Source organism: Narcine bancroftii, chromosome 13 (assembly GCF_036971445.1).
Source record: "Narcine bancroftii isolate sNarBan1 chromosome 13, sNarBan1.hap1, whole genome shotgun sequence".
Taxonomy (NCBI): Eukaryota; Metazoa; Chordata; class Chondrichthyes; order Torpediniformes; family Narcinidae; genus Narcine; species Narcine bancroftii.
In genome coordinates, this window is record NC_091481.1 from 14,179,736 (window position 1) to 14,204,992 (window position 25,257).

Genomic DNA, 25,257 nt, shown 5'->3' on the forward strand with positions numbered 1-25,257 from the left:
AGAGCTCCCAACGACCGAGATACTTTACACGGTCCTGACCTTCCCCCACCCCTCCATACCAGTGTTCACACCAACCCTCGCCAGTTCCTGCACCAACATCAGCCTCTACACTGCTGCTGAATCCCAGACTCATCCCCACCACCCCTCCTTGCTCTTCCCTTTCCTCTCACACCTCCTCCCTAAACCCCTATCTCCTCCTTTGAACTTCCTTTTTACCCCAACCTTTTATGTTTTCACTTCAATCACAGAGTTTGCAGACTGTAGTGTTTTTGTTACTTGGTAGGGCACACTTTGATGTGCAGACTCAGTGTAATTACTTTAATTCATTGTGTTTTTGTTCTTTATTCATTTCAATATCATTTGAATTTCTTGTATGGTATTTTGGATTCTAGTATGAATTTCAGCCTCTCAAAAGTGGTATCAATGGTCCAGAAAATTTGATTTGTTTTACATGCGTGCCCCATAAGTAATCTTAAGCGCCCTGTACTATTTTAACTATGCTAAATATCCAAAGTATCCTTCAAAATATGTAGCACCCAACATTTTTCATTTTATTAAACAAGCTCCACCCTTTAGTGATCCAGTGTTTAGTCAACCTACCCAGTTGCCCAATTAGGCTCCAGCTGATCTATCATGCATCTGGATCTTACCAATGTGCCTATTGGGCAGCCTCTTCAGCAAGCATGGCTCCTCATTACCCGATGGGGCTTTAATGCTGGCGTTGAGTAGACTGAGATCTGTCTCTGTAATCTTCAGCGAAACTTCAGTCGATGTGCCAACGTTAAGTTGCGAGGTTCTCATAGAGTCATCACCTGCACAAAGTGGTTTCATCAGTACATTTGCTTCTTACAAAGACTCTTCATTCCCAGCACCATTCTCCTTCAATCATCAACCCAAGTGGCTATTGGACTGGATGGAAGACAAGGACTCCAATGGAGCCAGTGGCCCATCCTTGGCATCCTCACACACAATACATGGATTGTTAATTCCTCCCTGTAGCAGGTTTAGAGATACAGCCCAAGGTCAATAAATACAGCATTGACTTCACATTTCTGATTTATTGTCAGAGTATATACATGACATCCCATACAACCCTGAGGTTTTTTCCTGCGAGCCAGGCAGAATTACCACTTATTTGTAGTGCAAAAAAACTGTACACATGTAAATTAAGGAACTGTAAACAGTTAACAAATGTAAACGACGTGCAATACAGAGAGAATTTTTCAAAATACACATCACTCCTCTCGACCTGGCCCACCTCAAAAACCTGCATGACCTCCTACAAAAAGCTTTCAGTGCTGGCTCTTCCTGCCAATATCACCCACACTAGGACTAACCCTTTTTTTCTGGATGGAACTGGCTTCATTCTCTGATGAATGATAAAGTTCTGAATAGACTAAAAGAGCCAGAGTTACAATCTCCAGTACCTGCTAACTCCTACCATGTTTTTGAATAGAATCTCACCAAGAGAACCAATTTTCCAGTTACATCAGGTAGTTCAAAAAGAAAAAAAGATAATGAATGGCAAGAATTCAAAATTACCAGTGATCTTGGCTGTGAAGGGACTCCCTGCAATGTGCTTGTCGTCGAATCGAACAATAATGTTGTAATCTCCAGGGGCAGTGGGCAGATATGACACTGTACAGGTCCCATCCTTGTTGTCTTTACATGTGATTTCTGCTTTGGAGGGACCTTCCACAGCAAGGGACAATCCACCTTCAGAGAGATAAGACAATGGTATAACTATTTGCCATTCCACTAGGCTGAAAACACAACTCCCACTCTTCCATTACGTTATCCTTCGCATTTATTAGATGCTTTTATGACCCCCCCACCCAACATCTTTTCTCTTCCACACACCAGTCACAGAACTTTGTATTTTCCGATTATAAATTTCTTCACTTTATAGTCCACACCTATATTTTTGAGATGATGCTTCAGACTCAAAACATTAACCGCAGAGGACCTGCTGAATTTTCCAGCACTTTGTTTATAATCCCACACTTCTTCCTTGCTCAATCCTTTTTCCCAGTTCTGCAGGTCTTTCCTCCCCCCACCCCATGCTCCTCAGACTCAGTGCAGGGGTAGTGTTAGTCATCCCCATTACGACTTCCAGTTCAGTGATGGTTCACGCATACCTTCCCCTGCATCTTTAGTGACAATGGTGAATGTTGCAGGTTTATTCACCATCCCATGGCTCAGACCAGGTCCAAATGCAGTAACGTGTCTACTATTGATAGCATCCACATAGAATTGCAATGGGCTACCTGTAGCAGAGAGGGTGAAAAAAGTCAGTCAAAGTAATTCTTTCTCAAGGATGCCGCAGTCAACATGAGTCTTGTGTGTTTTGATCAGTACCTCCCTTGGCATTAAGGGTAGTAATAATGTCTAGTCAGTGCGCTGGAATGCACACGAGTTATTCTTCATCCTGGGTATTGGTATCGGGGACCAACACAACATAACTACCCACACCACCACTCATCAGGATGGAGAGGCAGTCAGATCTTTGACTCAATTGTAGAGATCAGAAATGGAGTGCTAGTCACTGGAGGAGCAGCATCACTGAGATCATTCAGGTAATGTGACTGCCTCTTTGCCTAATCACAGTACCAGCATAACAAGAGGACAAGGTTGAGCTGAGTAATGAATCACTGGTGACCATGTGAGGAAGCAATCAGCTCACAGGCCCAGAGTTAACATGGTGACAAGTCCAGCTGCATACCTGGGATGTGATTGCCATCATACTTGATGTCCATCTCATGCAGACCCTTCTCAATGGGAGCATATTTCACCGTGATAGTCCCATCCTTGTTGTCAGTTATGTTTGGACGGCCAGTTTTACCAGATGGCATCCGGACTTCACCTGGGAGAAGAGGAACATTTCAGAACGGGAAGGAGCAGGAGGCATGAAAAAAATGAAATTCAGTCAAACACCAAAGTAAGAAACTTAAACCCTGCTAATTTAACAGCTACCATAGTTTTGAAATTACATCAAAAATAGAAAAGGCCAATTTGAAAACTTGTAATACAGTAAAGTCAACACGAGTTTGTGAAAAGAAAGTCTTGAGTGACCAATTTGCTATAATTAACCTGTAGTTACCCATCTTCTATCTACATTTTTAAAAAAAAACAGTAGTGTAACATTTGCTGCCTTTCAATCTTTCACTGCGGACCTGCTCCAGAGAATTTTGGTAAATTATTACAAACTCCTCTACTACAACTTCTGAGACTTCTTTCTGTACTCTGTGAAGCATTCAATCAGGATCAGAGGACTTGTATACCTTCAGATCCATTAGTTTGCTCAGCTCTACCGCTTTATTGATACCAATTGTATCAACATTCTCAGCTCCCATTGTATCCAGTAACAGATCTCTTTGGCATGTTAGATACATTCTCCACAGTGAAGACTTGACACAAAGTAGTTGTCAAGGCTTTAGCCGTTTCCACATGAACCAATATTAATTTTCCCTTCTCATCTTCCAAAGGACCTCATGTTCACTTTTCCACCCTATGCCACCCTCTTTCACTTTTACCATCTGTTTTAGATTGTGAAAGTAAACCAGCAGGAAATATAGCTTCTATCCTTTATTGCTTGTTTAATTGTACTTTGTTGCTTTTTAATATTTTGATAATCCTCCAATTTCTATGACTCTTAGTAACTTTGTAAGTCTGAGCTTTTAGTTTGATTTCATTTCCTTAGTTATCCTTCCAGTCCTTGTTTTTAAATGGGATATTGTTGAGCAATGAAAAAATCTTACACTGTTCAACTTGTAGTATGTGTTCCCAGCCAACATTAGCCAACTCCTCTCTCATTGTGCTGTAGTGTCCCTCGTTTTGACAATACACAGGTTTTAGATCAAACTATTGCACCCTCCCTTTGTATGTAGGTAGGACTGCAGAATTGCAATTACCATCAGATCACCATGGGGGGTTATTAAATGCATTGCAGGCTTGTGGCCTGCTCCACTTCCAGGAGTCACATTCAGCTTGGAAGAAGGGAACAATTACATTCCCAAAGGACAGCACTTAATAGTAAATTAAGCATCAATCTCCATTTTGGCAAGTGAACAGAAGTAAAAGTTTCACTCAAGACCCGAGCCATGTCAGTAAAGATCTGCACTGTCCTAGATGCTAGTTTTCCACTGAACACATGAGAACTAAGGTCTCATCCATCCTCTTAGATGGACACAGAAGTCCCTGCAGAACCTGAATGATGGTATTCTCCCAACAAGCCACATACCAGTGTGTTCACTGGTTCAAAACCCACCTAGGTTGCAATGACTTGGGTTTCTCCTCTCCAACAAGGATCAGGTAAAGGTGAGGGGGAGAAGAGTGGGGCTTACCCTCTTTAAGTGCCCTCACTACTATGGGAATTCAAGGTTTTTGCACCTCATTGAGCATCAACACACAGCCATGTGCACTATTGTGTTATAACATTATGTTATCACATTGCCAATGGGAAAAGTATTTCACAGAAGGAAGACCATCTGACCTGTGATTTCTCCCTTCTGGACTGTAAAGGGAATGACCAGGTTGAATGGCCGGAGACCATGTTCCATAACATCGACTGGGACAGCAGACTCTTCAGTGGCCTGTGGGGTGAGTAAAACCAAAAATAGGGTTTAAAGATGAGCAAGAGAGAAAGCAAGAGTAAGAGAGCAACAGGAAAGATAAAGAGCAAACAGGAAGTTCTGCAAATAAGTGTTGGAAAGTTGCGATCTGGGGCTAACTTCTCGACTAGTTCAACAGAGTGAAGATCTGCAAAAAAATGATTGGGCTCATCTTCAAAACAGGGCCAGATCAGGAGAAGAGGGCCGAAGCAGAAAACTGTACTGAATCAGACAACATTCCTGCATTGGAGAACTAAAGTTCTGGGATTGGACAACACCAGACATGGCTAAATTTCTAGCCGCAGCTGTGTTCATGTGATTGAGAGATTCAACCAGTGGGAAATAATTTTTCCCACCTCATGGAGAAAAGCAGCTTTGAGACAGACAGGGATTTAATGGACCACTGGCAGATGGTCTTTATTTTATGTCCCACCTCTGCTCATCCTAGTTTCTGGGGCCCTAGTTTAAATGCTCAGTGTCAGAACTGTGCTCCTTCACAGAATGTAAACTGATCCTTGTGATTATAAATTTACTGGTCACTTCAAATAGCCTAACAAACATACTTGGCTGCCTTGGTAAATTTGTACATTATTTTCCCGCAGTGGTTGGAATGCCAAGAGGAGATTGGTGGAAGATTTAAAGGCAGGAACCAATGGAGGAGACCACGTCCCACAGGATTAAATTGATCTAAAGTGTTGTAAAGGTATCTCCCTTTTTTGTACAACAATTAATATTTTTGTTTATTGAAATGTTGATTTTTGACAAGTACCTGATCAAATGCGAGATCCGAGGTGGGTAAACTCCATCAGCAATGTGACCAAGAATTTTCCAAGTGGTCAGAAAACAGATTTACCAGGAGATTTACTTGATCTAATGAGTTTTGTTATAGAAGGAAGAAAACTAACCACCAAACAAGTGATTGAGGATTACTGCAGATTGTACCCCAGTCTGTGGTTGAAGTTTGGAAGATTTAAGAATGAGCAAAGCAGAGGAAGTGTAACCAATCAAGAGCACAAGTGCAAGCCAGACCAAAAAATAAATGCTGACAATAACAAAAACAGGAAAAAGTGAATAAAATATGAGAAATTGCATTGTGGAAACTGAGAAACAAGTAGAGAAGAGGAAGGAAGGATAAAAATCCTGCTGAAGAGAGCAGTTGGTGGTTGAATCTTATACCCAATGTGGTGAATAGCCAGCACGGCAAGGAACGTAGGGCTGGTGAAGCTGCAGGGTATCGCAGGGTTCCTCAATGATGGGGATGGCATCACAGGCCTATGATTGGAGCAAGCTACAAGTTAAACACAAGTCCATCATACAATGCCCAAAACATGTATCTGCAAAGTTTTAAAAGGGCAAAGGAGAGGTATAGCACAATGCAATAAACTAATGGAAACATGGCTTGGGGAATAACTATTTCCAGAAGCCAACATTCTTCTGATATCCTCGTTCCATTCTTGATGTCCAGTTGGTAATGGCCTGGAGAGATTTTTTGTAGAGGAAGGGAAACTACTATTCAACGATTCTCAACAGAACAAAGGCTACACGTCACAAATGACTTGCTCTCCACGAGTATCAGTTTTTGTTCACCCTACATGTATCGTTTTTTTTTAAATTCTGTTTCACAATCTACATTCTATTCATGAGATCCAGGTGTTAAAATTACAGTTCAGAGACTAACATTCTGATTGAATTCAAGGGATTTGGTAATGAATAGGCACAGAATAACCAAGCTAGTGCAGTTAAAAATTACCATAAAAGCTAATGGAAAAGTCTCCTATAATCTCTCAAGGACTGAAATACAGTACATTCCAGGGCAGCCCTGAGCAAAAACACCAAATTGGGGAAAAAAATAAATTGGTTTGGAGTTAATTGCAAGGAAGCTGTATTTATTCAAGAATAATTATTTTTAGTGTTTAAGTTAAAAGATTTGATTGGGTAGATAATAAGAAACTATTCCATCTCTGGGATGATTTCAGAACAAAGGGAAATTTGAGCAAGGCTCCAGCCCCATTCTTGCCCACATATAGCCAATCCCAAGATCCCTTTCAGACCAACAAAAGACTCCATCCCCCCATTTGGTTTGCTGTACAGTGCTTGCAATACACTCAATTTTAGAACCACAAGCCCAAGAATATAAAATTTTCACCATAGGATCTGTCGACTGAGATGTGACAACATAATGACAATTCCAAGAGTCATAAAAAGGATTATGTATAGCCATTCAAAGGCTCCAGGTCTCCTGATATTTCCCATAGGCCAGCATTTTTCTATTTTTATTCCCATTCAACCTTTCTAGTCAATTCCCTCAGGAATTGTTAATGAATTTGTTTCCATCAATTTTTTAAAATAAATAAAATTTTACATTATAACAGCACTCTGAAATACACTCCCTCTTTCTCTCTTTGGAAGTTTTGCCTCGTGATCAGCAACCTTCCTCCCAGTGGAAACAGTTCTTATTTTCTCTGTCAAATATATTCCAAATTTTTTTGAAAATATCAACCAAACCCACCCTCAATCTTCTTTGCTCAGAGTTTTACTCCAATTTTAATATAGCAACATAACCCTCATCCTCAAGGACTCAAATCTTTTCCAAGAACTTGCCAATCTTTTGGACCTAATGGTTGCAGTTAGGGACTGACCACTGCAACCATTAGGGTCCCAGACTTTATTTCATGAAAAGGTTTAGTGTACTATCTTTGCTTTTATACTTGTGGCCTGTACCCATAATAAATATGGGACTCTTGAATTTAATGGGTCTCCAAACTTGTTCTGCCTTCTTCAAGAAAAGATTTACAGGCAGAGCCACGTGTTATTTCTAGCCCCTTTTCAAATTATGCTATGTATAATTATCACATTATGCCTAATATGATGATCTAATGTTGATTTAGTTGATCGGCATTACTTACCACCACGTGGAATGGGCTTTTAGGTATAAGTTCCCCACCAAAACGAATGGTAACGACATATTTTCCAGGTTCTGGTGCTGTGTAATAAATGTCAAATGTTCCATCTTGATTCTCAACCACATCGACATCAAGTTCAGCTCCATCAGGGGTCGAGACCTTGCAAGTGACCTTCCCTTTGCCAGCTGCCTTGGCATCCACCGTTATGACTGTTTCCTGGCCAATCTGGATGGTTGGACCAAGTCCTGCCCCTGGAAATGGATTGGCATGATGGTTAATGGATGGTGTGATTCAGCCCAAGTACTGCACACAATAACAAGTTACTGACACGTCGCTTTTGTGAGGTGGGATTCCATCAACTGTTAGGACCCACAGAGTTGGCAATGAGCATTAGAGCAGCCCATAGAATAGACTGAGATAGACAGCGGCACCAGGAGCAGCTCCATCTCCCAACACAATACACAAAAAAAAAACTTGAAGATACTCACTGAAGGGCTGCAGGGCAGGACCAGCAGAGATGGAAATGATGGAGGACAAATAGAAACAAATTTCTAAGGCCCAGTTACATTTGACTTGTCACCAAACAAGACAACAGCAGGCCACAATGACCCCTGGGTTGTGGGGAAAAAAAATTAGCCTTGGTTCCAAATCCAGTTATAAATGAACTCCAGTTAGATGGGGGGGGGGGGGGGGGGGGGAAAAGTCAGCCAGGGCTCTTGCTTCAGATCACTGACAAGTGATCCCCTGGGGTGCTAGGGTTGGGCGGTGGGGGGAGAATTTCCTGGTTTAGAGGCTGGAGAGTTTGGAGGATGGTCACTCACCTAGTCCATGGCCGCCGATGGACACTGTGGGGGGAGAGCAGCCGGTTAGAAACTGTCACCCATAAACTCACAACAGATTAATTGACGTTAGCAAGAAACACAAGACAGACAGGAGAGGTTGAAATAAATCCCTGGATTCTTGTGCAATTAGTTTATGAAGCTTTTGGGATACAAGGTGGCACCCAGAAACCCCAGGAACTCCCAAACTGCTCACACACAGCAATAAAATTACTCCTTGGCTTGGACCCTCAATCTTTACCCCAGCTCTGCTCCCATTCTAAATGCCAATTGGTCAGAAAGTGGTAGACAAACCATTGCAATCTAGCAACTGATATTCCTATGGATTTGTATCCTTCAACTCCACAATCAATGGATGCTTTTGGCCTGTGTCTCAGGGCCAGAGATGAGTCAGACCCTGATAGCAGTGGCAATCTCATTCACAGAGTAACTACTTTCCCCATTGGCAAGGGAATCCCTGGGGGATAATGACAGTAGGTAACTGAAAAAAACACAGCACCACCCCTAGGGGGTAGACACTAGACCTCCAACCTCTGCACCAACCCCCAACTTATATCTCCCCTTAAGAATCCCTAGTTTCTAAAGTTTCCAGGGATCCAGTCACTTGCTTTCTCAATTTTCACCGTCACTGTAGCTTTCAATCAGTTTAGAGTCACTGCGCCATTTATTTACTTCAACTTCTCCTGGTTCAGACATTTAGATGGACATAACCACTGGCTATACCTGTTACCAGACACTTGCTGGCATCTCCAGTTGGAATGGCATGGATTCGATATGGTGAGTAGGGGATTTCATCACCTCCATACTTGATAGTGATGGTGTAGTGTCCAGTCATATCAGGGACATAGGACACTGTGTAGGTACCATCTCCATTATCACGGATGTTTGCCTTTTTAGGCTTGCCTTCAGGATCCTAAATGGATAAATGGATATTAAACAGCTCTACATTCACTTCCTACATTCACACCCATGAATGCTGATGGCACTTGGCCAAGAAGTGTCCTTAGCCACCTAAAATTAGTTTAAAGTGCAAGCCAAACTATACCAGCATTCTTTTATTACTTTCGAGGATGAATGAAAGAGAGAGAACTTCATACCCATATATGAGCAACAGGTTTAAGGGTTGAGAATAAATATTTGGCACAAGTACTTATTATACTATAAACAAAGTTTGGAGCACATAGACAGAAGGTCACAGGTTGTAGCTTCATCTAAATATACACACGTACAGTAAAGCCCTGGTATCTGGCATCTATGGGGATTGATATTTGCAGGTTAGTGCATTTTCTGATTGCTTGAGACTTACAATGACTAACTAATACACCTGTATTAAGAATAAACAGTTTAAAAGACAAAAATACTTTACTGTGCTACACTGAACAAACTTCCCTTGCATGAATCTATAAAGCTTAAATCATTTTACTTTATTTTCAGTTACATTCTTTGAAAACATTTAACTGTGGCTGCGTCTGCAGGTTCCTCCCCCTCCATGGAGCTGCAAGAAATATGAACAATAACATTATAGATAATTGACCCCCCCCCCCCCCACCCACCCACCCAAGTTTACAGATAAAGCCTCTGACTGGGGTGACTCTTAAGAAGCAAGAATAAGGAGACACTTTAAGAGAGTCACCCCAATGGCAAGTGGCACCAACTAGCTCTTCATCCTGTGTGATACCATTGCGGTTTCACACAACTTTATTCAAACAGCAGCTCCTAACGAGCAAAGCACGACCAAGGCACTACACTGGTTGTAGTGGTCCCATCTTCTTCAAAAGGTTTGTGCAACTTCAGAGTATTTAGTTTTACAATTTTAATCTTAACTATTATTATTTATTTTCCGCAAATTTTTTTGCTGGTTGCTAGAATTCCAGATACCAGGGGTTTTACTGTACTTGTTCAGCAAGCCCAGGTTGCACTGAAGTTTAAGAGCCAAATCCCATTTAATTTCAGTGCATTGTTAATGATCAGTGACAATGCAGCCACACAAAGGGCCTGAAAGGGGTGGGACAGGTCACTTGAGATTTGTGCCTTTTCAAAAACAGCAGAACCAGTATTCAGAAGTGATCAAAGCCTAGAATTAGGCTATGTCATTATCATGTCAATTAATGAAAGTTAAAATGAGTTAATGTCACATTAAAACAACTGTGCATAGATCAAAAGAAATTTCTGGCCCCAGTTATCCTGCACATGAACTCCGACAATTGGAGACGTGACCTAGACTTACAATGATCTGAACAGTGAGCAGTCCTTCACCGGCATCCCTGGCATCAATGGTGAACTCAACCGGAAGACTAGCAGGTACCCCAGAGGCATTCAGTCCTGGCCCACTTGCTCGCACCTTACTGGCATCATGAGTTGGCAGAACCTTGATCTTGAAAGGACTAGGGAGAAAAAAGATAAATAAAAAAGGAAGTAGGTTTTGGTAAGAAAGTCCACATGATTTTGAACTTCTGTTTTTACATCCAGTATATGGAGAGAGAGACAACATAGCTGGTGCTTACCTACGTGGGACCTCCTGGTCTGCATATTTAACAGAAACAGTGAAGGGACCATCTGTCGTTGGGGTGTAATGAACAGTATGCGTTCCATCTCCATTATCAATGATCTTTGTAGGCTCTGATACACCTGGATGGTACACAAGCAGCGTCAAAGTTCACCCAACAGCCACATCCATTGCACTTCCCCCAGTCCCTCTCAGAACCAGTCCACCTTTCCATTCATTCCCTGTTGCAGCAGCACCGAAACACTGAGCAGTGACGTACCATTGTCAAGACACCTTCTCCCATACAAAATTATCTGCTTCTCAGCAGGTATCCTTGGTCTTCTTCACTCAAATCTTGTCTCACGTCCACCCAAATCCCTCCCACATAACACCTCCCAGCCTTATCCTCCAAATTTCATCACCAAGGCTTTAACCTCACAACAAGCACACAGGGGCAGCACCAAACCACAACTTACCTGTTGGCCTGAGGACTAACACTTCAAGTGGTGCCAGTCCAGCTTTGCTGCAGTCAACTGTAAACATCTGGGGTACATGTGCCCGCACTCCAGTGCCCAGCCCAGGGCCTGTGCACTTCACTTTGCTGGGATCAACCAGTTCCTTCACTGGCACACGGAAAGGACTTCCTATCAACACAAAACAAGGCAAGCATCACTCCACTTCCTAATTCCCCACAGCACTCAGGTGAATAGATGCACGACTCTATGAAGAAGATGTTTAGCTTATTGTTTTATACCAATAGCTGCTTCAATTAACAACCAGTGTGTACAGTTTGTATTTCTGTACCTATCAGGAGACTGAAAAAGATCCACCCAGTTAATTCAAGACAAAGTAACTCAATGGACGAAGCAACTTGGATGGGCCTATATGCTTCAGAATTTAGAAGAATGATGATCTCACCCATACCTCAGGATTAACTGGGTATATGGCCAGAGGTCTTTCTCCTTCGGGATACTAATTCAGGGCAAAAATGTGACAGAGCTTGATGGATCTTTCGAGACAAAAGGAATCAAGGACATGGAAACAAAGCAGGAAAGAGACATTGATTATGGACATTTGGCTATCATTCTTGTTGAACAATGAAACAGTTTGGAAGGTCCACATGGCCCATCATTGCACTTACTGCCTCAATGATTTTGCTGCAGTTACACAAAGGGGGCACGCCAGAGAGAGACAGTGGGAGAAAACAAGAGCAAGGAAAACTACAGCTCCAGGCACTAGAATCTAGAGCAAACAAAACTAGAAGGACTCAGCAGGTCAGGTAGCATCTAGAGAGAAATGCACTGTGAATTGGGACCCTTTCTTCCTAACATTCCACGATGCCAAGTCTCAAAATTAAAAAAGGGTGCCGATCCAAAACATTGACTCCAGTTTTTCATTCCTGTCCCACACTGACTGGACTTTGCTCCTAATACACAAGTGTCTGAACAGTTTCTATTTGTCACCCAGACAAAGAGTAGCCCTCAGTTATAGCTGGGCTGAGCCAGGACTGCTCACCTGGAATGGGATGCCCCCCAAACGTTATGTTGACATCGTAGTCTCCAGGAGTGAAAGGGATGTACTCAACACTGCAGCTGCCATCCTTGTTATCCTTGCAGGACATTTTTGCCTCAGAGGGGCCTTCAATGGCCAGTCCCAGGCCTCCGGTGCCTGCACCCCTAGACACAGAGAAAAGGGTGGGGATAAGAGAGAGATACTCAAAGGAAAGATCAGCATACAGGCCAAGTGTCCACATCAATTAACTAATCTTCAGCCACAATCATTAGGTCTGCTGGAAAATTCCTAATCCCAAGGCACAGGCTCAGAAATGATCAGCGTCACAAGGCAAGAGAACAGACTGCTGCCCAATCCTACAAAAGGCATTTGCAAGACGAAGGCAGTTCACAAACGGTCAATAAAATTCAGAGATAGTTTGATTTGTAAGTGGGGTATGGGAGTGCAAATAATTCAGAAGGATTCTTTCAAGTATATTTGACAGATCAAAAAGCTTTCCTTTTGGTGATTCAGTTCTTTGACAAGAAAGAAGAGTCTATGTGGACGGTGGAAGATTACACAAGTGACCTAGCACATACCCACTCTTTACAAAGCCATTTAGGGTTGCCTCACCTGGTTTCCACTGTGAAACGGTTGGGTTTGTTGACTAGACCTCCTTCTAGTCCTGGCCCATAGGCCCGGACACGACTGGGATCACAGCCCTCAGTGACTCCAACTCTGAATGGACTCTTGGGGATTGGGACATCATCATACAGCACTTCAATCATGTGTAGTCCTGAAAAATTCAAGATGGGCATTAAACTATAAAAACATTGATGAGCAATCAGACCAACAGCAAAATGCCCCCCCCCCCCCATTTTACATTTGTCCACAAACCAATAACAGATGCCTGGATTTATCAATCAATTTATTTATTTATTACACATTAAAATGCAACACAGAGGGGCATCTTTCCTCACACAAAGGATCACATTGTGTAGGAAGATCTAGCCATTCTTACTGCTCCAACAGAAGCCATGAATGATCAGAGGAAAACTTAAACCCGTGAGTGGACTTTTCCATGGCAAGTTGTGATCAGTTCTGGGGAAAATCTTGCCATTTTTAAAAACCTTTGCTTTCAAAGATAAGGAAACATCCTTTACGTTCACTTGGAAGAAAACAGGGGATCATGCAACCCGAGATAGGAAAGGAATGGCAATATCCAGGTGTTGGCAACCTAAACCCAAGGACTGGTAATTTTTTCAGTGTCCATCAACTTTGACTACAATTCCTCCACATGCAGAGATAAACAGATTTGCAAAAGGATAGCGTTGATAAGAAATGATTTGAGTAACAACATGGGAAAACAAGCACAGAATCATTGGGAAACCACCAGGACTGTTCAGAATCAGAAATTATTATCACGAATAAGTCACAAAATTTGGTACTTTGCAGCAACATCACAGTGCATTCCATAGTATGAACTGTCTTACAACAATAGTATATATTTTTTTAAAATAAGTAAATAAATAGGAAAATTGTGCTGGAATGGAAGGTGACACACGTCTCTCACCATCTTCATAGGCAGTGTACTCCACATGGTAGGTTCCATCACCATTGTCCTTTATGTAACTGTCTGTCATGGCCCCAGAAGGATTAACAATATGAATTTTGATGTGGTTTCCACCAGTTTTGTTAACAGATCGACAGTCCACAGTAAATTCAGTGGTAACCTCACGGAGCACCCCTGAAAATGAGAGGAGAAATGGGTTTGGACTTCTCTTTACCCCATCACAGCAGTGATCCCATTTCTCTCAATGCTTTCCCCAACGCCCACAATAACCCCAGTATTCCACATACAAACTTAGATTTTTTTGGGGGGTAGGGCAGCACAGTGAGTGTAACATTATTTATAGCATCAGCAACCCAGATTTGAATGCAGCACTGTCTAGAAGGAGTTTGCACATTCTCCCTGTGTCTGCATGGGTTTCCACCAGGCACTCCAGTTTCCACCCACGCTTCAAAACTTACAGGTTAATCACGGGCTCGTGTGCCAGAAGGGCTTCTTCCTGTGCTGCATGTCTGAATTAAAAAATTTAGTTATGGGCTATCCCCACAGAGACCAGCTCATACCCAAAGACCCACTATTCTTCCACCGATCCCACCACCTCTCACAGGGAAAACAGCTGACCACAAGTAATCATAACACTCCTACCCCTGGAAATTTTGGAACCTGTGCACAGAATGCAATCCTGCAGACAATTTAAGTAAAACACAAAAATTTCCTGCAGATAATTTAACTAGCTAGTTGTCTCAGAGATCAGTTCTCCAGAAACAACCTTCTCCTGCTATTGGCTGCCTTCATCGGTGGACTGTCCCCTTACCACGAGGTTCCACGCCTGGTCCGAATGCCTTTACTCCTGATGTGTCAACAGCTGGATCAACCCTGACCCGAGCTGGGAACTTGGGCACTGCATGACCACCGTACTTGATGGTGATGGTGTACATGCCATGGAATGGTGGGATGTATGTGATTGTATAGGTGCCATCACTGTTGTTCTGAATGTGAACCTCTGCCTTCACACCAGTCTCAGAGATGATCTCAATCGTCAGCTCGGCTTCCCCAGCCTTCGAACAATCCACCGTGAAGGTTGCTGCCTCTCCGACCTTGCCACGTTCTAGCCCTGGTCCACTGGCTGTCACCTTGCTTGGATCAAAGACTGGTTTGATGTCTGCCTTGAAGGGCGACCCTGGGATGTGAGCCTCAGCAAATAGGATGTTGACTGTGTATTCACCAGGCTCTGTTGGAAGGTATGAGACAGAGCAAGACCCATCTCCATTATCTTGGCACTCAATTTTAGCTTCACAAGGACCTTCCACAGTCAACCCAAGACCACCAGTGCCAGCACCCTTAGTGTCAATGGCAAAGGGAGCTGCTTTTCCAACCACACCACCTTTGAGACCTGGCCCATAAGCCCGAACCTGAAATAGAACCAAAAAAAGATAAATTCATGTAGTCGTCATGAGTGGTCATAAACGTCAAACTTCAGGTTGTTGTGATCAGAAGTCAGAACTATCATCTCTGATACATCTAGGGATCACTATTGAATTACTGCTTGAGCTCAAGGTACTCTTAGGTACTTTACAACCAATCATGCATTAGTCACATCACAGGAAAATTAATAGCAAACTAATTTTTGCTAAATTTAGACATACAGCACAGTTACAGGCCCATTCAGCCCACGAGCCCATGCTGTCCAATTACACCCAAATGACCTATAAACCCCAGTACGTTTTGAAGGGCGGGAGGAAACCCACACAGACATTGGGAAAATGTACAAACTCCTTACAGACAGCAAGGGATTCAAACCCCAGGCCCGATCACTGGCTCTGTAAGAGTTGCACCAACCACTACACTAACCGAGCCACCCTGAAAGGTTGATTCCCTTTCTCTTTATTACTTCCACAAAGAAATTGAGAATGACCTCGGCTTTTGTAAATGTGGGAAAAGGGGAAAGCAGAGGAGGAGCATGTCTGTATAGAAAAACAGCATGATCCATAGCACATCACAATGAACAGAAAATTACTGTTAGTAATATTAATAACTTAGGGGTTGGTGTGAGGGCAGAAAACATCCTCAGTTCAATGAGTATGTGATACCCTGGCCCTCAGTATTAAATAGTCATGGTAATTGGTGGTGAGAAAGGAAAATCCCATAATCAGCAATGGTATACTTACCTTGGTTGGGTCAGGTGGCATGACTCCTTCCACGGCGAAGGGGCTTCCAGGAACTGGATGTCCATCGTAGCCAATATCCACTTTGTATGGTCCCTCCTCAGGTGGCATGTACTTAACTGAGTAAACATCACTGGTAGCTCCCGTCTCCACCTTGCATGGAATGGGACGGCGGGATGGAGATGTGATCTTCACATCAACCTTCCCCTGTCCCCCTGCACCTCGAGTATTAACACTGAATTCCTGATCCTTCCCAACGTCGACCTCTGCGACAAACAACAAAAACAATCAGGCTGGCTTTTAGCAGGAGTAATTTACCCTGTTGGATGAATTATTGAACCACACAAAAAGTCATGTTTAAGGGCAATTGATCAGATTTGGAAGCGAGGAGGAAACAAAAGGGCACAGCAGAAATTTGGGGAAGAATTTCCTGGAGCTTTGAGCCAATGCAACTGAAGGAATTGCCACCAACAATGGAAATGTTAAAACAGAGAGATGGCAAAAAGTCAGAGTGGCAGAGCAGAGATCAGAGGAGACTACAGACTGGCAGGGACGTGGTGATGGAATGAAGAGAAAGCACAAGAGGCAACACACCTCATCTTGGCTGGTGGGAGAGGAGACGGAGGCAGGAGAGAGCAAGTGCAGGAACAACAGTTTAGAGCACATACAAAGCCTCACTGCTGGAAAGGAGTCATGAGGCACAATTCACATGGGCCTCCCAGCTCTAATTGTTGCAAGCCAGGAGTTTCTAGGAATTGTGACCAAGATATTTACAAAAAGTTAACGCTCTTACTGTTATTCAATCCCTGAACTTTGACCTTACTCAGGTCAAGAGGTGGAGCCACATTAACAGTGAATGGACTCTTCGGAACCTGGTCGCCACCATACTTCACTGTCACCGTCATATTACCCTGCAAAGAGACAACAGTGCGTGGATTACTAAGCGATCACACCAGTAACCTTCCGATCAGTGCAACACCACATGTCAAATCCGAGGCCCCACTAAATCAACAGAAGATAAAACATAACTCCCCCTCTCCCAACCCAGGTCTTCAGGGTCACCCACTTCACTTGAACACCACCCCTCAAGTAACAACGCCAAATTTTCACCCCCCACCTGCTGCACAGCAGTGTATTTCACAGTGAAAGAGTAGTCATGGTTATCGATGATCTCAAAGTCACGAACTGCTTCCCCCTTTGCTGCTCCAGCGAACTGCACATCGAGAGTGGCTTTGCCAGCCCCTTTGGTGTACACGGTGAAATGAGTAGGCTTTCCGACCTCGACACCTGCAAATGACACACAAGGTCTGCTCAGAGCAGAGCACAGATCCAGGAACTGCCCTTATCGGCAACCAACACTCCACCACTCACCTGTATCTTGCTGCTTTAATCAAGCCTGCATCCACCACACTAGCCTTGATTACACTCTAAAGTGGGGATCAAGATGGTTCCCAGGCCTTACAAACTGGGTTCAGTCTGTGCAAGCTGGTCAGTTTTAATTTTAGACTTTAAAGATCTCTCACCATTTGAGCCTACACTGCCACAAATCCAATGGTGTTGGTTGGCCACGAGTTTGATAATCCAATTTATTACAATTGACAGTCCTCAGTAACTAACATCCAAAGAGGAAGTGGTAGCACCTCCAAGCACTCAATCAACTGTCCAGCAATACTTATATCCATCTTAATGTTTACAACTATCAAAAGCAAAGAGAGAATTTATTTTCTTGCCATCCTGTACTCCCAGGTCTCAGGGATTATATTATGTCCTGGAGGGTTAGTGCCCCAGTGTGACTTAGCTTTTCCTCACCAGTCCTGCTCAGTCCGGGACCTTCAGCCTTGACTTTTCCGGCATCATGTGACGGCTCCACTTTAATGCAGAATGGGCTGATAGGAATTTCCTGCAAATAAATTGGACAGAAAGTGATGAGATTTGGTGCAAAAGACATGGAAAGGGAAAAGTACACCAGCCAGAGCAGGATCTGGTGGCTGGGGGAGGGGTTAAAGCAGGCCAAAGTGCTGCCAAACTGTGTTTCACAGGATTGATCATCAGACAGCACCTGACTGTGAACTAACCAAGCACTGTCACCTTGCAAACCAAAACCATGCCCCTCACAGTCTGTTGCAAATCTGCATTCAGCAAAGAGGTGGGCAAAGTGTGGAGACGGTTGAAAGGGTCCTTGTTACAGTTCATCCCCAGCGGCAGGGTGACAAAAGACTCTGATTTATGGGCTGTTTCCAGGGGCAAACTCCAAGCCAGACATGCAGAACTGCTGGGAGACCATTAACTCAGTGAAAGATGCATTTTGGTCTGCCCAAAATCTGTTGGTCTTTCAGCATACTGAGATGCTTCCAATTGGCACGTTCCACATTGCAGGAATACATGCTGAGGAACGCACTGAGGCTTGGTGCAGCCAACACAGGGGCATTCTAGGGAAGGAGCACAGTTCAGAGTCCTCCCATTACCGGGCATTGTCGGGCTGAGACCAAGTAACAGATGAGGGAAGCACGGTTTGTCCACATTTGTGGAAGTGTGAAACACCTGTCCCACAAAAAGGACGGAGGTGAGAGATCAATTGGAGCTTTCAAAATGATGTTGCTAAATCTAGTGAAACACAGCCAAGTAATTGATCTGGAGATTCAGACAAATATTGATCAGGTTCAGATGATTCCCAACCACTGCACATCCCTTCATGATTTACCAACTAAACTAATAGCAACTGTTTATGCTAATCCACTAATCCCATGTTATTATTTGCCCATCCATCATTTGTGTACCTGGCACACAGTCCTGTCACCCATCTTTCCCCCTCCACTGATTATCCTCTCACAGATAAATGCTCCCTCCGCCCACAGTTTCTCCCCATTGAACCTCTGTGCTGATCATCATTCAGGATTCCCAGATTTAAGTTAAATGTGGACAAGGATGAATAGCCTCCTTTCCCTTTCTTTCTGCTATGATAGGGAGATCATTCTTCACAATACAATCACAAACCCTCTCAGCAGAAGACAGAAAAATTATAACCGAACATACACAGGGTCAGAGCAGCACCGTGTACCTGGTCAGCGAACAGCACCATGATGGTGTAGCGCCCGGCGCCTGGAGGCGTGTACTTCACTGTGAAAGTGTCATTATCATTCTTAATTATGTCAAAATCGATGTCGGCCTCAGCTGGTCCCACAACCCCTGGCGCACACTTAATGCCAATACTGACATCACCTGTCAAAGAGAGTAGCAACAGGATTAGCCAGCACACAGGGGTAGACTGCCATGTCCATTGTTTGTAATACTAAGGGCATATCACCACGGTCATCTCACAACTTTCAAGAGGAACAAACCCTGGATCCCCTCACCACAGACTGCAAGACACCATCCCCACTACAAGATTGTGAAATCCCTCTTCATTCCTTGCCTAATTTGGTTTCCATGCTACAACTTTTTCTGACATCTATTTTGTTAAATGCCTTTGTCCATGTCCATGACATCAACCTTCACAAATGCTTTTAACAAATCCATTAGCCTACACCTTTTCCAAGCACCAGTTCATTTTATGCTGGATTATCAACTCTGCAGCCAGCACTTGATGGACTGATTTGCAGTTGCTGACGTTATCCCTCTCCTCTAAAGAACAAAGGCAAGAACTGGATGGAGGATTTCCCAGCAATTTACCCTGTCCAGCTTCGCTGCAGTCCACTGTGAAATAGGTAGGTTCATTGGCCTTGAGTCCAGTTTTCTCTACACCTGGTCCATACACCTTCACCTTTTGTGGGTGACAGCCTTCACCCACAGATACCTGAGGCATACATGAAATGCAAAAGTTACTACAGTCAATTTGTGGCATGTTCCAAGAAATTCCAAAGGTTGAGAAACTGAGAAACACAGGACAAGTAGCACAATTTTTAAACAAGACAGCTCTTAAAAAAAACAAGTCATTTGTATATCCAGGTGAATCTGAATCTGCCACATTAAGTTCATCACTATTTTTATCCCACTCCAGCCCTTTACCTCATTAATTCCAACTCCCCCACCACTCTCCCCATCGGGCCGGCCCCAGCCCATCAATTGCGCTGACTACCCACATCTTCCGTATGTGGCAAGGAGCGTCACCTGGTTTTTAGATCCTTTCCCTAAAATTTCCAACTGAATATGATTGGCCCATTTATACTTGCCATCACTGCCTGCACTTCCCACTTACTCTGAAGGGGCTTTTCGGGACATTGACAGAGCCCCAGCTGATGACGATTGTGTGTTTGATGGGCTTCTGTGGCACGTACACACAGAAGAACGTGTTGTCCCGGTTATCTTTGATCTGGATATCAATAGGAACACCTTCTGCATCCTGGAGAAACAGAAACAAAGTGTGGTAAGCTGTAGTTGAGAATCCTTGATGTATACATTTAAATGGGGCCTCAAATCTGACGAATAGAATATTCCCACCTCTTTTTCAGTGGATGTGCTCTCCCCACTCCACATTTGATTTTTTAATTTTTTTTTTTAAAATCAGCAAATGCACTCAGTTAACTTTAACTTTAACTAAGTTGCTTCCTTCATCTCTGCCCACATTCCCCAACCCGCTCTGGCACTGAGAAACTGCCCACATCCCCCACCGGCACTGACAGACTACAAGCTGATACCTGTGCATAGATCTTGAGTTCCCCCTTGCCAGCTGCTCGAGCATCAATAGTAAACTCAGCTGGTTTGTTCACAATGCAGCCTGTCGGTTCCAGACCTGGACCAAAAGCCTTTACCTGAAGGGAAAGATTGATGAAAAAAAGAGTCATGAGCAGTTACTTCAGAGGCAAACAGGAACTACGCCGAAAGTCATTGCCGCCATAGATTTAGAGAAAAGGAGACCTGTAATCTGAAGCAAAACACACACACCCAGCGAACTGCTGGAGGAATTTGGCAGGTCAGGGAGCATCTGTGGAGGGAAGGGAATAATGATTTGGGTTACGATGCCAAGTCTCAATCAGAAACACTGGCCATTCTAACCCCACAGATACTGCTTGACCTGCCGAGTTCTTCAAGCAGTTTTTTTTTTTTGCACCCATCGGTTTCATGGTCTGTGGTATTCTCACACTCTGATTTTGTTTCCCAAAGGCCTCCGATAAAATAAAGGAAGACATCACCTTCAATCTCCTGGAAACGCAAGCCTTGAATCCTGCCTGACAATCCAGTGCACGACTGATGAATTACAGATGGCAGCACTAGGGCAAACATACTACAACTTTCAGTCAATTCTGCAGCAAAGCTGTGGTCATTATGGGTGTAATATATCATTGCCAGATCAAGGGAGTTCAAGGCTATGCCCTTTAGCCTGTGCACCCCACTGGCAGATATTTTACAACTCACTTTTTTTTTAAAAATCACAAAATTCCTACTAAATCCAATCTTCACCATGTTAGAGAATACATTCCTTGTTTATCATCTCTCCTCCGAAGTTCACCCTTGACCCTTAGATCATAATCTTGCAATACAAGTAGATTTCCAAAACCAATAGGTTGCCAGCAAAATTCAGAGTCCTGACAGGTGGTTTAATCAGGGGTGAGGCAAAACCTCCTACCAAGTGCACTGTTCTCCACGTTGCATTCCATTTGCCAATTCGCTCTCGGTCCCAGCAATCTATCACCCCAAAGTATTTCACTCACTTTGATATTTTTATACAATTTGCAAATTTCAAAATATGCTCCTTGCACTAAATTCCAAAGCCTCAAAACAGCATTCTCTGCTGATCCTCTGCCCACAGGCCACACCACAGATTTGGTCTCTTCATTCACTGCTCTGCACTCACCTTCTCTGGGAAGCTTTCATTGTTTGCTGGCAGAATGTGAGCCATGAAAGGACTGTCTTTAATATCTTCATCATCACAAATCACATGAACTGCATAATCACCAGGCTCAGTGGGCCAGTATCGCACATCACACGACCCATCCCCTTTATCGTCACACTCAATCTTGGCCTGTGAGGGGCCTTCAATGGAGAAACCTGGAGGGAAAAAGAAAATCACAGCCAGCGGTTCTCAAAGAGCAGAGGTAGCAGCAGGTACACTAAATCAAGAAAAGCTCACCCTAATATAGAGTTTCATTATTGAGCCATTTCTGCACAATTAAATGTAGGTTGAACAGAGAGAAAATGCAGTGAATGGATTGGGGTCAGGAGCATCGACCTGAACCAGTGTCGATCCTAAATGGAGGTCACTCCACTTACCAAGTGTCCCAACTTCAGTCCCAATTGCCTCTACGACAAAGTCAGCCGACTTTCCCACCATGCCCGTCTCCAATCCTGGTCCCCAGGCTCGCACCTTCTGGGCACCGGCTTCAGGTCCAACCTGCACCTCGAAGGGGCTGAGGGGCGACAGCAGATCAGTACAGATACTTCCAACACATCTCCTAGAGGCACACAATTAACAGCAGCACAAAATATTCCAAGGCATTAAGCCAGGAATAAAGAGCAGGGCATTTCTCCCAGTGCTCAGCCTAAGGTTTTTCATTATTGTCAAATAATTTGAACCTGAAAATTTGACTCTATCCCAGAGGTGGATAGACCTCTCTGGCTCCAACTCTACAAGTCAACAGAAAAACAGCTCTAAGACACTACTATTTATTATTATTTATTTTAATATGTACATATGTACTGTTTTTATGTATTGTTTATCTTTTATGACTGTACACGTTTTCAACTGTTTGCACCGTAGACCAGAGATTTTGTTAGGTTGTACTGGTAAATAAATTTGAACTTGAGAAAATGCAATGTCAAAATATTAATTCTCTGAATTGAATGAACCAGAAACATTTGGCTAAATACAACTCACCTTCTTGGAATAGCATAACCACCCCAGGTGATGGTCACCACATATTTTCCCCCAATCATTGGATGGTATTCACATTCGTAGACGCCATCACCAACATCACGAATTTTCACTTGCTCTTCTGTGCCCTCTGGAAGAAAATAAACAATTCCACTGAGTGACTTCTTTTGGTACCTGTATCTCCCCACTCATGTCAGTCAGTGACTAGAGCTTTTACCCAGTTGCAGTGAGGATCATAATGTTGTGGCATCTCTTAATGACAAGATCACTGTAGGCCAAAGATTTTCACCATATCTTGGCAGAGGATTTTGGGTGGGCAAATGTCCAGCAGCCAAGTGCAGTGATCAGAGGTCATCAGCGTGGACAAGGGGGAAAGAAGAGAACAAATGGTGTGCTAGAAATTGGCTCATTCACCAAGATGGTCACTCGACAAAACCCACGGTCAGATGAATGATGCACAGTGAGGAGCAGAGCAGAAATAGAATGATCTACAACAGGCTGGAACAAACCCATTAACACAATGTGGAAGATATTCATCAATTACTCCTCTCCCAAGCTCCACAACAACCCAGAATCAATATTTACACTGCTTCCCACCCCCGGAAACTCCCAGCTGATTCAAAGTTCCCAATCCAACTTACTGGGTCCTTTGATGACAACCTTCAGCTCTCCAGTACCGGCTCCTTTAGTGAAGACTTTGAAGTCAGTCACCTCCTTGACTCGCACTCCTTTGGGCTGCAGACCTCTGCCCGAGGCTCGACAGGCATTGGGATTGCATGCTGCCAGAAACAAGGTGATTCCAATGAATGTCAAGACATCAGGTCCACATAAAGCCTAGCCACAACCCTCAGTCACATCACCGTTACCAGACCTTCAGGATTCCTGATATGAGGAATCGTAGAACCTGCCTGACTGCTGGCTTAGCATGTGAGTAAACTCCAGGCTCTTAAAAGGGGTTTTCTGGACCTACCCATTGTCCAGAAGGTTGGGATAGAGATGCAAGAAATCAGCAAGGGTTCCTGCTCTTGATCATTAGCCCAGGAGAGGGAGTGGCAGATGGCAAAGCCACCTCCCTGACCAGGAAAGGAAGGCAACATACAGTGACCAAATTAGGCAAGAGTTTAATCATGACCCATTTTTATATTCATTAATCAAAAATCAAAGGTCCAGATACAGTGGGAGAAGCAATTCTGGAATAAAGAATTCACAAAATTATCCGGTGATCAACTTGGCAGGAAGACCAAGCCATTCCAGTAAAACACGGCAGCCAACTTGCCTTTCCCAGAACAACGACTCTGTAGCCAATTATCAAAATTAGTTAAGAGCAGGAATAAAAAGCCACTAAGCAGCCCCAACCCTCACTGATTCATGAAGTTATTGACCATCACAGGGCCTGGACTGGACAACGAGCCAGTATCCTCATGCACAGAGCAGGCACAACAGCATCGCAAGAAAGCCCTTACACGGACACAGGCACAATGTTTACAGAGGAGATCAGAAGCACAGCTCACATTTCCCTCAGACTTATAACCAGCACCCCCTCATACAGACACACACCCTCATTCAGGCAAGCACAGGTAGTCACTCAGTTCAGGCCAATACTAACGTGGTCGTTTGGGTTTGGGAGGAGGGGGTGGTGCTTTCTTTGCCTTGTCTGCCGGCGGGGTTCGAATGGACTGAGGAACGATCAGAATTGGAGCTGGTGTAGCAGCCTGGGCCGGAAGGGGGGATCCTGAGGTCAGTCCAAGAACAAATTATGAGGAAGAGAAGATGAAAGAGATGTAACACGATGTGAAAGGCAAAGATCTGTGCTGTTTCTTATAGTTCAATGGGGTTGGGGGGAATGGAGTCCCACCCCCACCCCCCACCAGCCACAAACCAGTCCTATTCATAACATAGGGGACCAAAATGGTGTTCCAATGCAACCTCATCTCTCCTCCACAGCCCCATCTTCCAAAACAAGGTCAAGGCATTGGCCTTCAAACAGATTGCTAATGTAGCAGAGCCAACTCAAATCAGCCACGGTCTGAGCATTCTTGAATCTTCACTAATATACTGAGCTAAACCAGTCCTCCCCTCAAGCCAAGCACTGCAAGTCCTACCTCATCATAACTTCCTGTCCTAATCCACCCCCACATTGGCCCAATGTTACCTGCTCCACAACAGCACAATGGGCATCTTCCAACCTTCAGTAACAATTTCTTCTTGAAGGAAATTTTATGCCCCTGACAGAGGAGCACCTTCATCACCCAGTGTTTAGTAACACAATGAGAATGAAAAAAAAAAATCATCTATTTAGACCATGCTGTCCAATTCTTCCATCTTTCTGAAACCCATGAGGAAGACAATTTTCCCACAAAATAAAACCTTGTTTTAATTAATATAA

At 43.7% G+C, this 25,257-nt stretch overlaps 1 protein-coding gene and 1 long non-coding RNA gene across 11 annotated transcripts in view; one reads left to right on the top strand and one right to left on the bottom strand.

Moving 5' to 3' along the window:
* Positions 1-12,214, top strand: part of LOC138748363 (uncharacterized) — a 34,753-nt gene extending 22,539 nt beyond the window's left edge. For all 4 annotated transcript variants that reach the window (XR_011347973.1, XR_011347974.1, XR_011347976.1 and 1 more), the window contains 3 exons: positions 5,213-5,313; positions 9,045-9,129; positions 11,649-12,214. This is a non-coding gene — a long non-coding RNA (uncharacterized lncRNA). The remainder of the gene's footprint in view (positions 1-5,212; positions 5,314-9,044; positions 9,130-11,648) is intronic.
* flncb (filamin C, gamma b (actin binding protein 280)) overlaps positions 1-25,257 on the bottom strand; it is a 65,353-nt gene that overhangs the window by 13,060 nt on the left and 27,036 nt on the right. Inside the window, exons 9-37 of one of the 7 annotated variants that reach the window (XM_069908410.1) lie at positions 24,478-24,603; positions 23,513-23,650; positions 22,875-23,001; positions 22,271-22,407; positions 21,855-22,048; positions 20,698-20,811; positions 20,259-20,402; positions 19,733-19,856; positions 19,122-19,282; positions 17,873-17,963; positions 17,181-17,350; positions 16,857-16,974; positions 16,067-16,329; positions 14,713-15,310; positions 13,902-14,075; positions 12,962-13,124; positions 12,353-12,513; positions 11,314-11,481; positions 10,857-10,980; positions 10,580-10,736; positions 9,076-9,265; positions 8,335-8,358; positions 7,517-7,764; positions 5,787-5,882; positions 4,493-4,592; positions 2,723-2,863; positions 2,139-2,267; positions 1,543-1,716; positions 651-812 (exon numbers count right to left, since the gene is read on the bottom strand). In XM_069908410.1, the coding sequence (XP_069764511.1) occupies positions 651-812; positions 1,543-1,716; positions 2,139-2,267; positions 2,723-2,863; positions 4,493-4,592; positions 5,787-5,882; positions 7,517-7,764; positions 8,335-8,358; positions 9,076-9,265; positions 10,580-10,736; positions 10,857-10,980; positions 11,314-11,481; positions 12,353-12,513; positions 12,962-13,124; positions 13,902-14,075; positions 14,713-15,310; positions 16,067-16,329; positions 16,857-16,974; positions 17,181-17,350; positions 17,873-17,963; positions 19,122-19,282; positions 19,733-19,856; positions 20,259-20,402; positions 20,698-20,811; positions 21,855-22,048; positions 22,271-22,407; positions 22,875-23,001; positions 23,513-23,650; positions 24,478-24,603 (4,716 nt within the window). The remainder of the gene's footprint in view (positions 1-650; positions 813-1,542; positions 1,717-2,138; positions 2,268-2,722; positions 2,864-4,492; positions 4,593-5,786; positions 5,883-7,516; positions 7,765-8,334; positions 8,359-9,075; positions 9,266-10,579; positions 10,737-10,856; positions 10,981-11,313; positions 11,482-12,352; positions 12,514-12,961; positions 13,125-13,901; positions 14,076-14,712; positions 15,311-16,066; positions 16,330-16,856; positions 16,975-17,180; positions 17,351-17,872; positions 17,964-19,121; positions 19,283-19,732; positions 19,857-20,258; positions 20,403-20,697; positions 20,812-21,854; positions 22,049-22,270; positions 22,408-22,874; positions 23,002-23,512; positions 23,651-24,477; positions 24,604-25,257) is intronic. The other 6 variants (XM_069908411.1, XM_069908414.1, XM_069908413.1 and 3 more) reach the window with 6 other exon arrangements.